Here is a 13,445-nt window from a genome sequence, read left to right on the forward strand (position 1 = left end):
CTTGGGGCAGCTACTCTTGAGGATGGCTGGAGGAACATCCGGCAGCGGCACTAGGTGCTGTGATCCCGTACCGAAGAAACGACTGGTTTGACGGCGAATGCAAACTGTTAGTAGAGGAGAAGAATACAGCACGGACGAGAATGCTGCAGCACCGCACGAAATTGAATGTGGAGCGATACAGGCAAAACTCAGTTTTTCGAAGAAAGAAGCGTCAGCAGGAAGACCGAGATCGCGAGGCGATGGAAAATCTGTACCGCGTAAATGACACACGGAAGTTCTACGAGAAACTTAATACTTTGCGCAAAGGCTACGTGCCGCAAGCCGATATGTGCAAGGACTTAGACGGTAACCTACTCACGAACGAGTGTGAGGTGATTGAGAGGTGGAAGCAGTACTATGACGAGCACCTCAACGGTGAAGCAGCAGAAAACGAAGGTGGCACGGCAACAGACCTTGGAGCACGCGCAGAAGACGACAGGCTACCGGCCCCTGATCTTCAAGAAGTTGAGGAGGAGATCGGTCGGCTGAAGAACAACAAAGCAACTGGTGTAGATCAACTACCAAGTGAGCTATTGAAATACGGTGGTGAAGCACTGGCTAGAGCGCTGCACTGGGTAATTGCCAAGATTTGGGAGGAGGAGATATTACCGGAGGAGTGGATGGAAGGTGTCGTATGCCTAATGTACAAGAAGGACGACAAGTTGGATTGCTACCGCGCGATCACACTTCTGAGCGCCGCATGCAAGGTACGCTCCCAAATTCTATGCCGTCGTCTGTCACAATTTGCAAGAGAGTTCGTGGGGAAATACCAGGCGAGATTCATGGGTGCCTGTGCTACCAAGGACAGGTTCTGCAGAAATGCCGCGAAAACAACGTGCCCAGCTATGGCAGATTATGCACGAGTACGGATTTCCGGATAAACTGACGCGATTGGTCAAAGCGACGATGGATCGAGTGATGTGCGTTGTTCGAGTATCGGGGCACTCTCGAGTCCCTTTGAGTCCCGAAGGGGGTTACGGCAAGGTGATGGACTTTCGTGTCTACTGTTCAACATCGCGTTAGAAGGTGTGATCAAAAGAACTGGGATAGACACGAGTGGCACGATCTTCAGGAAGTCCATCCAGTTTCTTGGCTTCGCCGATGACATCGACAAGATGGCACGGAACTTTAAGACGATGGCGGAAACGTATTTCAGACTGAAGGCAGAAGCTAGGCGGATTGGACTTGCCATCAACGCATCGAAGACAAAATACATGAAAGGAAGAGGTTCTACGGAAGACAATGTTAGCCTCCCACCCAGAGTTCAGATTGACGGTGACAAAATCGAGGTGGTCGACGAGTTCGTGTATTTGGGCTCACTGGTGACCACCGAGAATGATACCAGCAGAGAAATTTAAAGACGCATTATGGCAGGGAATCGTGCCTACTTTGGACTCCGGAGGACGCTCCGGTCGAATAAAATTCCCCGCCGCACGAATTTGACTATCTACAAGTCGCTGATTAGAGCGGTGGTCCTCTACGGCCACGAGACCTGGACTATGCTCGTGTTGTTTTCGAACGGAAGGTGTTCCATAACATCTACGGTGGAGTGCAGATGGATGATGGAACGTGGAGAATGAACCACGAATTGCACCAGCCGCTGGGAGAACCATCCATCGTCCACATTGCAAAAATTGGGTGACTACGGTGGGTTGGGCACGTCTTAAAAATGCCGCACGACGACCCAGTGAAAATAGTTCTCGAAAGCGACCCAACAGGAACCAGATGAAGCGGCGCGCAGCGCGCTAGGTGGATCGAACAAGTAGAAGGCGACCTGCAGACCCTTCGCAGACTACGAGGTTGGTGAAGTGTGGCCAAGGATCAAGTAGAGTGAAGACGACATCTTCGGACAGCAGAGGACAACAAGGCCTTAGCCTGGATGGTAAGGTAAGGTATATAAGCAAATGGATGTTGCACTCTGGAGCTTTTCTCTATGAACTGGGAGAAGTCTGACAAGACCAGTCGGTACATTTCAATCAGGATAAGGAAAGCGGAATTGCTCGAATGTCAACGTCCTACGAAGAAAATAGTTCTGAGCTGCGTGATGGGATTTTCCGAACCGTTAGACTTGCTCACATCGTTCGCAATCAATGGAAAAATCGTGGTGCCATTTTGAAAATTTTACAAGATTCAAAATGGCCGAATTTAAGCAAAAATGTATATCATTGCCCATAACTAACAATTATGCCAGGTTTAATGCAAATCGGAGAAGGTCGAGTTTTCATTTCGATTCGTCATTTGGCGTGTAACTTTCTTATTAGCAAAAAATAACCATCATGGCGCCCCTCGGCGGGACTTTGTATGGGTGCGAGCTGCCAATTTGTTATGTTATAAGATCGAAAAAAATATATCGTTGTGCTCAGAAAACGAAGCTTTTGCAGATGATGCATAATAACTGATATATTTTTCAAAATTATAAACAAAAGGAAAAACTTGTTAAAGTGGCCTGGGGTAAAATTGACCCCAAGATACAGACAAAGGGTTATAGTAGATCGATCACACCTTTTCTAGTGAATTCATGTTTGAAAACTAGATATCACGGAAAGCAAATTCAGCGAATTATAACCTTATTTTTTCAATTGTCATCCCCTTTCGAACAGGTCAGCGAAACGATGGCCCAGAGCAATGGGTACATCTCGTCCGGCTACGGCGAAGATGCAGAGGACAAACCGATGCTGGTGATGAAGAACAGCAAATCCAGCGACAACGGAGGCCACGGCCTAACGGCGCTCATCAACCGGCAGCTGCAGGGTAAGTCCCGGCGCCACTCCATCCGCAATCGGCGCTTTTTGGCTGACTTGTCCTCAAATACTCCATACTTAGGCTACGGGTGCTTTGTTCGATTTTCGCGTTTAGTTGGATTGGATTAGCTACCTAACATAGTTCGATCAATCGCTGCCGATTGGCTTTCTTTAGTTCTTTAGGTTCTGGAAAAACATTTTCTCAATTTAGCGTTTATCGGAAAGCATAAAAAAACTGAAAGCAGCCAGTTTAGAGAATCTTGTGTTTAGCGTTTAATGAATTTTATTGAATGTTTTTTAAATCCTAGATTTCCAAAAAAAAATTAGCGATTTTTAAAGTTAAATTAGAATTCACTACCAAATATCACTCATCATTCGCTTAACCCATTTAGTGCTGAAAGTTTCGTTTTACCCCGTATAATCTAGCTCTGAATTAAAACTGAGCTTACTTACCTGTCTCTCGCCTGATTTATTGAAAACTTAATTTTAGTTCAACCTACATTTGTTTAATCGTTCTTTTTTCTACTTTCCTCTCGCATTTTTTTCCACGAAACTTCTTCCCCTTCTGCATCGTCACATCACGCACGCTTTTTACTTTGGTTTACAATCAATCACCCGAAAACCGACAAACAAACAAACAAACAAACTCACCTTAAAACAACGTCAGAGGAGAGCGTCCCCCTGCTGCTGAATCCGGCCAACCCGACGCCGCTGATGTCCCTGCACATGCGCCTACTGCATTCGGTCGAGAACAAATTCATCAAAAAGATCTACGACGTGTGACGACCGGACCGGATGCCGCCATGGCAACTGGCGACCGCCAACGAACGAAAACCGGATCGGCGCAGAATATGAGAAAAAACAATCAACGAATGTTACACACATTTTGTCTAGTCCTTTAAATTTTGGTGTTTTAGTTTCGTGTCTTTTGCGTTCTTATCTTTTTTTTTTAATTTTTGTAAAACCTCAAACATCGAACCAGCGGCAACCGAAGCGGCAATGAAGCGGCAACGATTTTTTACACAAATCTACTTGTTTTTTTTATTTGCTGCCTGTTTTTGAATCCGCTATTTTTCGGTAAGTTTTGCCTACTTTTACACACTACTTTTCCCGGTTTAACACAGTTTAAGACTGCAACTATTTCTCACTAACTTTTTTCACTTGCTTTTGATTTTTCTATAAAAAAAAACATGTTTTAAACGTTAACCAAATAAAATGCCAATTCGCGTCCAAACCGAACGGGGATCGGATGCTAAACGCCAGCGATAGCAAATAACCTCCGGAACTAACTGTTACTCATACCATCTTTCTCTCTTTCTCTCGTTTCATTGTCTTCCTTCTCTTCCCAAAACGAAAAAAAAAAAAACTCAATAACCAAAACATTCCCCGATTTTTCTGTGTGTCACCATCAATCACCACCAAATGCAATTTTGTCCTTGCGAAAAATCCTAGCCCTGCCTAGGATATCCAAATATTACTACTGTGGTAAGTTTCCGTAAGGTCTGCCAATTGCGTGATCTTTGCATATTTTGGCTTGATTCTTGATTTTCGGTTTTACTTCAAATTTAAAGTACACACAAAATTCATCCTTATTCGAATTTGTCCAAATTTCTGTGCACATTTTCGGTTTTTGCAATCATCGATTAATCGATTTTTTTTTCCGTTTTCATTCATTCGAGTAATTGGTGTTTAAATGTTATGAAAATCTAAATCACGCCATGTCTTTATTTGGGTTGCGTTTCTAGTTCTGCTTGTTAAGATGAATTAATTAATACGTCATTTTCGGCAGATAAAATACTCTCATTATTAATTGAAGTGTTGTTAAATTACATGTGTATAAAATGAATGCATCTTATAGGTTTAGCGTAATGTGTAACTTTTCCTCCCTTCGCAGCTTATTTTCAAATAACTATGTAAGTAATTTATTGGCGGAATGTATCACAGCCAGGGGTGGGATGTGGCTGTCAAATACGGACAATCGTCGCCTACCTCGTAAAACGAGTTCCAAACGTCAACAATCCATTAGAAACCAACATGGTTTGTTTACGTTTGGAACCAATTTCATACAAGAATGATCAGTATGCTGATTTGACAGCACCTCTTCCCCCAGATCACAGCACATCTTGCTATGAGCTGCGCAATACTTACAACCGGTGGAAACTAACGATTTTCAATTGGCTCACTACTTGACTAGCCTATTGGTACCAATCAAATCGCTTAACGTACCCCATTCTAGTTGAAATTCTAGTACTACATTATGTTTATTTTGATTCGCTATCCACACCGGTCGTCGCTATCAGAGTCATAATTTAAGTTACCGTTTTCCACACCGGCAAAACAAGCTTTTGACGTTTATTCAAAATAGCAACCGTCTGATGCGTTGCTACCGGGTTGCTAAATTTATGAACTCACTACTTCCGAAGACATCATATCAAGAAGACTGGTAACTTTGCCAGAATCCAAGCGACAGATACAATAGCGCTGCGCTTGAGTGAAGGTGGAAGCAACGCATAGAAATATGAGCAAATACACAAACCTTTCTTCTAGGGATGTAATCTTTGCTATTAAATTCGTTCGCAGCCTTTACCTTTGAGCAGCAGATGACGCGATTGTCTCCTAGAGTTCGTATGAGAAAATGGAAGAGTTGCCAGTCTTCTTGATTTGTAATCTTCGCTACTTCCCAAGGTGTGGATTGCTATTTCCCCCACCTGAATAGCAACCCCCGGTACGCAAGTAGCGTTATGATAGAGGTTGGTAAATGTGCCTTATTTACTCATTGGTAGGTGAGTTGCAAAGTGACTCCAAAGATGAATACTAAGATGAAACTGTTGGAAGAAAAACTTTCTATTTGAGTGTCCTCTTTCACGGTTCCTTTCATCCAATGAATACCCCCCGTATTCAAGGCAATTTTGTGATTTTGCTGCCCCCTCGGCAGAGGTGAAATTTTGCGTCTCATTTTTTAATTACTCGATGAACAACTAATCGATTATTTTTTGTTCGCTGTGCTGCCATTTTTCCACCAATGAGAGTGCAGGACATGTTTCAAACGATCGGTGATTAATACCCCACAATATGGCTATTTTTGGAATCTTGGTGACGTGTTTTTGAAATTCAAGATGGCGGCTTCCGGTTCAAGAAAAACTTTGAAATTCGGTCAAGTACCCCACAATTTTGTTATTTTTGGAATCTTGGTGACGTGTTGTACCGGATATCGATGTCTGACGGTATTTTGACATTCAAGATGGTGGCTTTTCGTTGGGGAAAAAAACATGGAAATTCTGTCAAACACCCCACAATATTGGTATTTTTCGAGGGACCGGACATCGATGTCTGAGGCTGTTTTAATATTTAAAAGATGGATGGTGGCTTCCGGTTAGAGAAAGTTTTGGAAATACTGCCAAATAACACACAATATTGGGTATTTCTGGAATCTAGGTGTCGTGTAGGGACCGAAAAACCATGTCTGACGCCTTTTTGAAATTCAAGATGGCGGCTTCCGGTTAGAGAAAAACTTGGAAATACTGCCAAATTACCCACAATATGGGTATTTTTTGAATCGGGGTGACGTGTAACGGCCCTAAATCGATGTCTGTGGCCATTTTTTAATTCAATATGGTGGCTTCCGGTGCAAGAAAAACTAGGAAATTCTGTGAAATACCTCTAAATATGGGTTTTTTTTTTAACTCTTTATTTGTTCCAAATTCAAAATAAATTACATTTCATTTTAACCTAGGTGCTCCAGTTACTGCAGTAACGTACCAGCCTTAATTGTTATGATATATATCTAAGTGTTTTTACATTGTTCATGTCTTGGCAATTCAGTATTTTAAACAGGTTTTTAACCTGCATGTCAGTATAACAATTGATATCTTAAAACTAAAAACTAAAACTAAATCTTATCTAAGTATAAAGGGAATTAATCGTTGCAATTGAGGATTGCAACGATTTTTGCCTGAAATTATTAATTATTTTGTTGGACATTTGTGCTAAAGTCTCAACATTCGAAATTCTATGTACTTCGGTAGTACTGTACCAGGGAGGCAACTTCAAAATCATTTTCAGAATTTTGTTCTGAATCCTTTGAAGTGCTTTTTTCCTGGTAGTGCAGCAACTAGACCATATTGGCACAGCGTAAAGCATGGCCGGTCTAAAAACTTGTTTAAATATTAGAAGTTTATTCGTCAGGCAAAGTTTGGATTTCCTGTTTATAAGAGGATACAAACATTTTATATATTTGTTACATTTGGCTTGAATGCCCTCAATGTGATCTTTAAAAGTTAATTTTTGGTCAAGTATTAATCCAAGATATTTCACTTGGTTTGACCAGGAAATTGGAATTCCGTTCATAGTGACTATGTGACTACTACTAGGTTTAAAAAACGAAGCTCTAGGCTTGTGTGGAAATATTATAAGTTGAGTTTTGGAAGCGTTGGGAGAAATCTTCCATTTTTGTAAATAAGAAGAGAAAATATCTAAACTTTTCTGCAGTCTGCTGCAAATAACACGAAGACTTCTTCCTTTAGCGGAAATGCTTGTGTCATCAGCGAACAAAGATTTGTGGCAACCCTGAGGCAAATCAGGGAGGTCCGAAGTGAAAATGTTATACAATATAGGCCCAAGAATGCTACCCTGAGGAACTCCTGCTCTAACAGGTAGTCGATTAGATTTGGAATTTTGATAATTTACCTGCAGAGTTCTGTCAGTTAAATAATTTTGAACTAATTTCATAATATAAAGTGGAAAATTAAACTTTTTCAATTTAGCAATCAAACCTTCATGCCAAACACTGTCGAATGCTTTTTCTATGTCTAGAAGAGCAACTCCAGTTGAGTGGCCTTCAGATTTGTTTGAACGAATTAAATTGTTAACTCTTAAGAGTTGATGAGTAGTTGAATGCCCATGGCGAAATCCAAACTGCTCATCTGCAAAAATTGAGTTCGTATTGATGTGAAGCATCATTCTATTCAAAATTATCTTTTCAAAAAGTTTACTTATTGAAGAAAGCAAACTTATTGGACGGTAGCTAGAAGCTTCAGCTGGATTTTTATCCGGCTTCAAAATTGGAACAACTTTTGCATTTTTCCATTTATCAGGAAAGTATGCCAAATGGAAACATCTGTTAAATAATTTTACCAAGAAAGACAAGGTACTCTCTGGGAGTTTTTTGATGAGGATAAAGAAAATTCCATCATCACCTGGAGCTTTCATATTTTGAAACTTTTTAGTTATAGACCTTACTTCGTCCAAATCAGTCCCCCAGGAATCATCAAAAATATTTTCCCGAGAGAAAATATTCAGAAAATCCCGAGCAACCTGATTCTCAATAGGACTAGTAAGACCCAAACTGAAATTATGGGAACTCTCGAATTGCTTAGCAAGTTTCTGAGCTTTTTCCAAATTTGTGATCAAAATTTTACCACCTTCTTTAAGCGCTGGAATAGGCTTTTGAGGTTTTTTCAAAATTTTTGTGAGTTTCCAAAAGGGTTTGGAACTCGGTCTAATTTAGAAATTTTATTTTCAAAAGTTTTGATCCTCAGGGCAGAGAATCGCTTTTTAATTTGTTTTTGCAAATCCCGCCAGATAACCTTCATGGCAGGATCGCGTGTTCTTTGATATTGTCTCCTACGGACATTTTTAAGACGGATCAAGAGCTGAAGATCGTCGTCTATTATAATTGAATCGATTTTAACCTCACATTTTGGTATTGAGGCAGCTCTTGCTGCAACTATAGAAGTAGTCAGAGATTCAAGAGCATAATTAATTTCATCTTTGGTTTGCAAAGGAATGTTTGGATCGAAGTTATATTCCATAAATGTTCGATACTGCTCCCAATCAGCTCTATGGTAATTGAAAGTAGAGCTGTTGGGATTACAAATTATTTCTTGGGATATTTCAAAAGTTACTGGAAGGTGATCAGAACCGAAGTCAGCATGGGTAACCAATTGGCTACAAAGTTGACATGAATCAGTTAAGACCAAATCAATAGTGGAGGGATTTCATGCAGAAGAAAAGCATGTTGGGCTGTTTGGATATTGAATAGTGTAATAACCTGCAGAACAATCATCAAACAGAATATTACCATTGGAATTGCTTTGAGCATTATTCCATGAGCGGTGTTTTGCATTAAAATCACCAATAATGAAGAATTTAGACCTATGACGGGTAAGTTTCTGAAGGTCACCCTCGAGAAAATTCTTTTGCTGGCCTACGCATTGGAATGGCAAATAGGCAGCTATAAACGTAAGTTGTCCAAATTTTGTTTCAACAGAAACTCCCAAAGTTTCAAAAACTTTGGTTTCAAATGAAGAAAGTATTTTATGTTTGATTCGTCTATGAATAATGATGGCAACGCCACCACAGGGTCCATCAAGACGATCATTTCTATAAATCAAGTAATTTGCGTCCTTCTTAACCTTATGGTCAGGTTTAAGGAACGTTTCAGTTATAACGGCAATATGCACGTTATGAACTCTCAAAAAGTTAAATAGCTCGTCTTCATTATCTTTAAGAGATCGAGCATTCCAATTTAAAATATTTAATGCTTTAAAATCCATTACTGAATTTTAAAGTCATGACAATATTATTAGCAAATTTTACTCCAGTTTGAATAGCATCAAACATGGAGTTAGATTTAAGCATATCAGAAATCATGTCAATTAATGAATTCTGTAAAAATTCCAGTAATGCTTCCTAAGTCAAAATTGTCAAAATTTCCGTTAGAACGTTGGTTAGTATTTTGATTTCTACCCGTTGCAATAGCAGCATAGGTAGCTCCATTAACTCGCTGAACATTGTTAGCAGCGAGGGGATTAGGTATAGATGAAAAATTTGAAGCAGGGGTGATATTTGTACCTACGGGTATGAATGTAGAATTTGTTCCTCGCTGACCGTTGTTAACAGCAGAGGAATTTGTACCTGTTCGGAAACGTGGAGCGTTTCCTACCTGTCGCTTAGAACGAGATTGTAGGATCACTTTGCGAGTCTTACATTCCCAAAAATTGGATTTGTGGTTTTCACCACAATTTGAACATTTAAATTTCTTAGGATCTTCCTTCACAGGACAGTCGTCCTTTGCGTGAGAGGAATCACCACAATTCATACATTTAGCTGGCATGCAGCAATTTTTAGTTCCGTGACCCCATCCCTGGCACTTACGGCACTGGGTGAGGTTTTGGAAATTTCCTCCAGTCTTCCTGAAGTGTTCCCACTTCACTCGGACATGGAGCATAAGGCTAGCTTTTTCTAAGGCCTTAAGGTTGTTTAGTTCACTAGACTTGAAGTGAACTAAATAAAAATCATTAGAAATCCCGTTGCGCGAATCGCCAGGACGGGAATTCATTTTCATTTTGATTACTTGGAGTGGCACAACTCCAAGTAGTTTTGATCCAGGGATTCACCACTGGGCAGTCCTTTCATGACAACCTCGAACACACGTTCAGTTTTGGTGTCGTAAGTAAAAAATTTGTGCTGCTTCTCAGTAAGATATTTGAGAAGACATTTAAATCCGTCCAAGGTTTCAGCCAATACACGGCATTCACCCCGACGTCCAATTTGTAGTGAAAACTTAACTTTCACGAAATTCAAAAGTTCCATGCGAAGAGCATGGAAATCGGAAGTGGTTATCACAATAGGGGGAATATTTTCCTTCTTGGCATTAAGCCGGGAAAGTTTACTAGAATTTTTCTTGGATGATGGATCATTCTCATCCTCCGTGAGCAAATCAAATTGATTACTCAAATTAATTTCATCAGAAGGGAGGTCAAGAGTTTGCCCCTTTCTTTTGAGTTTAGGCGCCATGGCGGCAGTAAATTTTTATCCAAATCGACTTCCAAGCAGATTACTATAAGAATCTGAAGAGGAATTTTCTAAATCGATATCCAAGAAGGATTACCTCGGGTAGGGTCCAAACAAGGATCAAAGAGGAATAACAGTTGAACAAAGTAGAAAATTTTATACAGGTTGAGCACTGAAAAGTGCTGTTTAAATTTGTTGTAGCTGTAGGTAGTAGTAACACTTCCTTCAGCAAAAAGCAAATAGATCCGCACGGCAAGAGAGCACGATGCGGACTGATCGCATACATGCCTAATCCCGCAATCGTGCATACTAAAACCTTCACATAAATTCTCCTCCTGAATGCGTTCCAGCACAGCCGGATCCCGATGGCCGAACCGGCGATGCAAGATATGCTGGCAGTCCGACAGATGCCGAGCTCCCTTGCTCAGCCGCGCGTCCTCCGCCGTCTTCAGGATGTACAAATTTCCACACAACTCAGCAGTAGCAAGCAATTTTCTTTCTTCGTTCACGACACTACACCGCGATGCTTCGAAATTCACGCTGAATCCCTTTTAGATTATCTTTCGCACTGAAAGTAGGCCACCTTCCAAGGTCGGAATGTAAAGTACCTCTTTGAAAAGAATGTCCACTACTTTTCCTTCACCGAACCTTCACCGACACCAGCTGACGTGGTTACGGAACCATCAGCGAGAATCACTTTGATTTTAACACTTTCATCCATCTGGCTGAAGAAGTCCTTGTCGCTAGTCATATGACTAGAACATCCATTGTCGACACACCAGCAGCCTCTGCGCCGATTGCCTCCTGCACCGAAGCAAACCGGAACGTCCTTCTCCACTGCCTTCTTGGCCTTGCTTCCGGAAAGTTTCACTTTATCAGCATCGTTCTTCTGTTGCGATTTCAACAAACGGCAGACGCGCCGGAAATGCCCGGGTTTCTGGCAATGGTAGCAGACCTTGTCCCGAGGCTTTTCCTTACTCCGCGTTTTCATGGCTTTCTCCGAAACGTCTCCTGAACGCTCCACGCGGCGCTGATGCTCGTCGAATAACTTTTGTTTCACGAGCTCCAGCGTCTGGTCTGCATCGGACCGACTTTCCAATGCTGTAATCAGGCCACCGTACGATTCAGGTAGACTGCGATAAATCATCGCAATCTTTAGCGGTGTTTCAAGAGCTTGACCTGCAGTGGCTAGGCGGTCAAAAAGCTTTTCGAGATCTCTGATCTTCTTGCGTCGAACAAAACAGTCATCCGGAGCGAGGTGGGAAATGATAGGTGGTCTCCCAGTGTTGGTGAGTTCTTTGCTGTTAATGTTAATGTTAATGTTAAAAGTTCACTATTTTGCCATACAGAAATTCAAAACAAAAATTTTCATCTGCGGATTTGGACAGTTTTTTACCTGTTTCATACGACCGGAAGGTGTATGCTGGTCACGAATGCCGTGCCAAACTGATTTCCTACGCAATTAATCAATCTTTGATGTGAATTTCGCTAATAAACACGAGGCGCATTTCTTATAGCAAAACTTGCCATAAAAAAGTAGAAGGGTCTGTGCCTGGGGGCACGAACGGAAGCTTGACGTAGGACCGCTAGTGGACGGAACAAATGTGGACATTTAGTTCTTTTAATTGATCAATCATCAATTATCTTAACTCTTTCCGTTTTTTATTTGTAAGCGTATCAAATTTGTAGTATTTATTTCAAACAGAAAGTTGATGAAGAAAATCCAAGGGACTGTCAACTTGAGTATTTTGCGATTCATCTACCCGACTGTAAAAGGTGTATTTTGATTTTTTTTTTGTTATTTATGAATTTTTAAGTTTTGTGCATTTTGTGCAGGATTTCCTTCCGAATTATATGCATGGGCCGGGGCGGAAAGTATCGTTTGTACAGAATGTGTAAAAAATGAGGGACTTCGAGAGATTGAACTCGTGAGAGCTAATTTTCTCACAAATTTGATTTTATTGGCTTTCTGGGGACTGAATATACACCCAAAGCGGAATTATTCCCACTTCTCTCAAATTCTATATCGATTTTTAACACTTCCTACCAGCGTGTTCTGGAAAATGGTCGGACGATGATTAATCTCACCAATAAATTCGGGCCTGCAATTCCACACCTTCTATAGAGACCAGGTTGAGCCTTGATAGCTAGCTGCTTGCGGGAACTGATGACCTTGACAAATGTCCAAATAAGACTCTTAACAAATTTATGGTAGTCCTGAAAAGGACCGTTTTGTAGTGATGGTTGAGTAATGCTGAGCTGAGCACGACGAGCTACTGGTTCCGATCCTAGCCTAGCGGTGGGACTTCTTCCTTCTTCTCTATGGTTGCTCATATGAGCTCTGCAGCTCGCTGCTTGCACACTTAATCTAGCTCGGTAAAATCTCCAACAGCCGATTACCTCGGCATTTACTTTTGCTGATATCTCTGCAAAATATCTGTTTGTTAGCTGATATCTCAGCAAAATATTATTTGTTAGCTGAGTGTCGGCAATTGTTTTACTGAATCTCAGCAAAATAAATTGCAGAATTACTCGGCTGTTGGAATCTCGGCGAAATTTTTTAAGTTTGTGCAGACAGCCTTTCGTTGTTTGTTGTTGAAAGCAGTCCTGCTGCTGCTGCTGGACTTATGTTTATGTTTAAATGATCTTTATTTTAGTTTAACTTGGACGATTACCATATAAATTTTTACTAAGTGATTTAATTGCTTTCTTCATCTTTAGGTATGGGCAAAATTTAAAATTTGTTTTACAGGATTAGTCCTAGACTTAGTACACGGTCGACCACCTTGGTGGGATTGGTTTGTTTTGTTTTTAGAATTTGAAGAGAAACTACTTAATACTACTATTTACAGCTTAAAACTAACCTACTCT

At 40.8% G+C, this 13,445-nt stretch overlaps 1 protein-coding gene across 7 annotated transcripts in view; it reads left to right on the forward strand.

The window, feature by feature from the left end:
• The window catches only part of LOC135712667 (uncharacterized), a 269,423-nt gene that overhangs the window by 239,539 nt on the left and 16,439 nt on the right, over positions 1–13,445 (forward strand). For 4 of the 7 annotated variants that reach the window (XR_010518664.1, XR_010518665.1, XR_010518661.1 and 1 more), the window contains 2 exons: positions 2,640–2,790; positions 3,448–3,857. Coding sequence is in view for 2 of the 7 variants with exons in the window: in XM_065235611.1 (XP_065091683.1) it covers positions 2,640–2,790; positions 4,233–4,265 (184 nt within the window). In the remaining 5 variants the exon portion in view is untranslated. Of the gene's footprint in view, positions 1–2,639; positions 2,791–3,447; positions 3,858–4,232; positions 4,266–13,445 lie in introns of all 7 variants that reach the window. The other 3 variants (XM_065235611.1, XM_065235612.1, XR_010518663.1) reach the window with 2 other exon arrangements.

The sequence above is a fragment of the Ochlerotatus camptorhynchus genome, unplaced genomic scaffold, assembly GCF_037179485.1.
Source record: "Ochlerotatus camptorhynchus isolate MF236.1 unplaced genomic scaffold, CSIRO-AGI_Acam_v1.1 ptg000500l, whole genome shotgun sequence".
Lineage (NCBI taxonomy): Eukaryota > Metazoa > Arthropoda > Insecta > Diptera > Culicidae > Ochlerotatus > Ochlerotatus camptorhynchus.